The sequence below is a fragment of the Arachis duranensis genome, chromosome 5 (assembly GCF_000817695.3).
Source record: "Arachis duranensis cultivar V14167 chromosome 5, aradu.V14167.gnm2.J7QH, whole genome shotgun sequence".
Taxonomy (NCBI): Eukaryota; Viridiplantae; Streptophyta; class Magnoliopsida; order Fabales; family Fabaceae; genus Arachis; species Arachis duranensis.
This window is the reverse complement of record NC_029776.3, coordinates 8484650-8486625: the sequence shown is the minus strand read 5'-3', so window position 1 is coordinate 8486625 and position 1976 is coordinate 8484650. Positions and strand designations below refer to the sequence as shown.

General features: G+C 37.2%; 1 protein-coding gene across 1 annotated transcript in view; it reads left to right on the top strand.

The window, feature by feature from the left end:
* Nucleotides 1–1486: 1486 nt before the first annotated feature.
* LOC107487767 (nuclear pore complex protein NUP58) overlaps nucleotides 1487–1976 on the top strand; it is a 4806-nt gene continuing 4316 nt past the window's right edge. Inside the window, exon 1 of the mRNA XM_016108461.3 lies at nucleotides 1487–1974. Coding sequence (XP_015963947.1) covers nucleotides 1748–1974 — 227 coding nt within the window. The 5' untranslated portion in view covers nucleotides 1487–1747. The remainder of the gene's footprint in view (nucleotides 1975–1976) is intronic.

Below are 1976 nucleotides of genomic sequence, written 5' to 3'. Positions count from 1 at the left end.
TCTCCTGTTTCTCTTTATGTTAAACTTATTAGAGATAGTTAAAATGAGGTGTGTGATTGTATTGGTTTGCTTTCGGATGGCCTGACCTGTGTGTGTGTATTCCCTTTGGCGTGTGTATTACGCTTTGCTAGTCTTTCTCTTCTCAGTTAATGCCCTTTGCTCTTTGATTTCTACCATTATTTTAATTTTTAAGAGATATGCCTATAATCACTTCTTCCTAACAAGTGTATTTTATATTATAAAATATGCTACAAAATGAATTTTCTCTTTTACTAGAGTAGTTAGAAAAAGTAGCTAACCAAAGGCAAATTTAAGTGCTTAATTAAATAGTTAAAGGACCGACTTATCATTTGGTTGTTTTTACTGTAAAAACATTTTGCGATAATGGGCGATCTCCATGCATTAAAAAGCTTTAGCTTTAGCTAATATAATTATTGGCAAGCTGCTTCTATAGTAAACTAGTATTCATAATCCATCTAGTCATTATAAAGAGATTATTATTCATGAGCTTAATTTTTTGTACTAATTTTGAAATAAATTTCTGGCGCTTAGGTAGAATGAGAATGTTGTAGGAAATAAATTTCAGGTGAGTCTCTACCCTCTTTAATATAATTTCAGAGCTGTGTTTTTGTTCCCTATTGGAAAGACACGAATAGTATGTTATGTGATTATGTGAGGAAAGTCGTGGTTCTCTATACATGTAGGGCAGTAGGAATATGTGTTACCATTGTACGTTGCAACCTGAATTTAATCTCTTTACTCTTGCTATGCATCATATTTACTTTGGTTATATTGTATTCAATTTGGAGAATTCGAGACTTAGCTTTTCCATTTAGTTTAACTAAACATATCAAAGACTCAAGGTCCACTCTTTCTCTTTGGAGGGTATTATTGATCAACTAGTACAATTTTCAGAACACTCTGGAAGAATTGGAATAATTTACCCAAGGTGCTTTATTTTATTTATTTAAATCGAATTAGAGCAACTGTATATACAAGTTAAAATCTTGCTGACATAAAAAATGGTTATATTGACATTGACAACCGGAATTTCCATGCAATTGTATAATACTGGTGTTGTTTACTGTACAGTGGATGGAGCTGTTTCCACTCGGCCGCCATTCTTCTTGTGTTTCTACATACTGTACTACATTTTTCTCAAAGATGGGATGTGATTGCTTCGATAATCGTTTCGCACATGAAAATGTTCATTTTGTGGGGCTCACCTGCCTTGTCAAATTTAGTCTTCACAATCAATCAATCACATTATCTACTGAATAAATTAGCATTTCTTTTTTTTTTTTCGGAAATAAAGCACACAAAGACGAGAAGAATAGGGAATAAAAAGAAATGAGTTTAAATGGGCTACTTAGGGCCGAAAGAAGAAGGCCTGCTTTCTGAGAGAGTAAATGGGCTTGATATTTTGATGGGCCGCCGTTGCATTTAAATTTGAAAACCCGTGTGAGACTCCGGGAGTGGGGTGCTGGGCGCGGGACGCGACAACTGAGAAAGCAAAAGGGAAAGGACTGTTGAGCCCCAACTGAGGGTGCGTGCAAATGAGCAAATCCCAAATTGAAACTCAAGTTTGATAACACAAGAGAAGTAATTCAGAATCAATTAGAGTTTCCCTCCCCTCTCAAAATTCCGGAACCAAGGCTCTCTAACTTTGAAGGCCTCAACACTCAATCTAATTCCGCTTTCTAGGGTTTAAGCAGGGCTTCTCAGCAATTCGATAGCACCTACCACAATGTCATTTTCCTTGTTTTCAACGCCGCAGCAACAGCAATCGCCTTTCCAGCAGAGTAGCTTGTTTCAGCAGCCGCAACAGCAACAGCAGCAGCTCCAACTTCAATTTCAGCAGCAGCAGCAACAACAACAACTACAACTGCAGCAGCAGCAGCAGCAGCAGCAACAGCAACAGCAGTTGTTTCTGTTCACCAATGATAAAACTCCCGCTACTTACAGTACCAACTGGT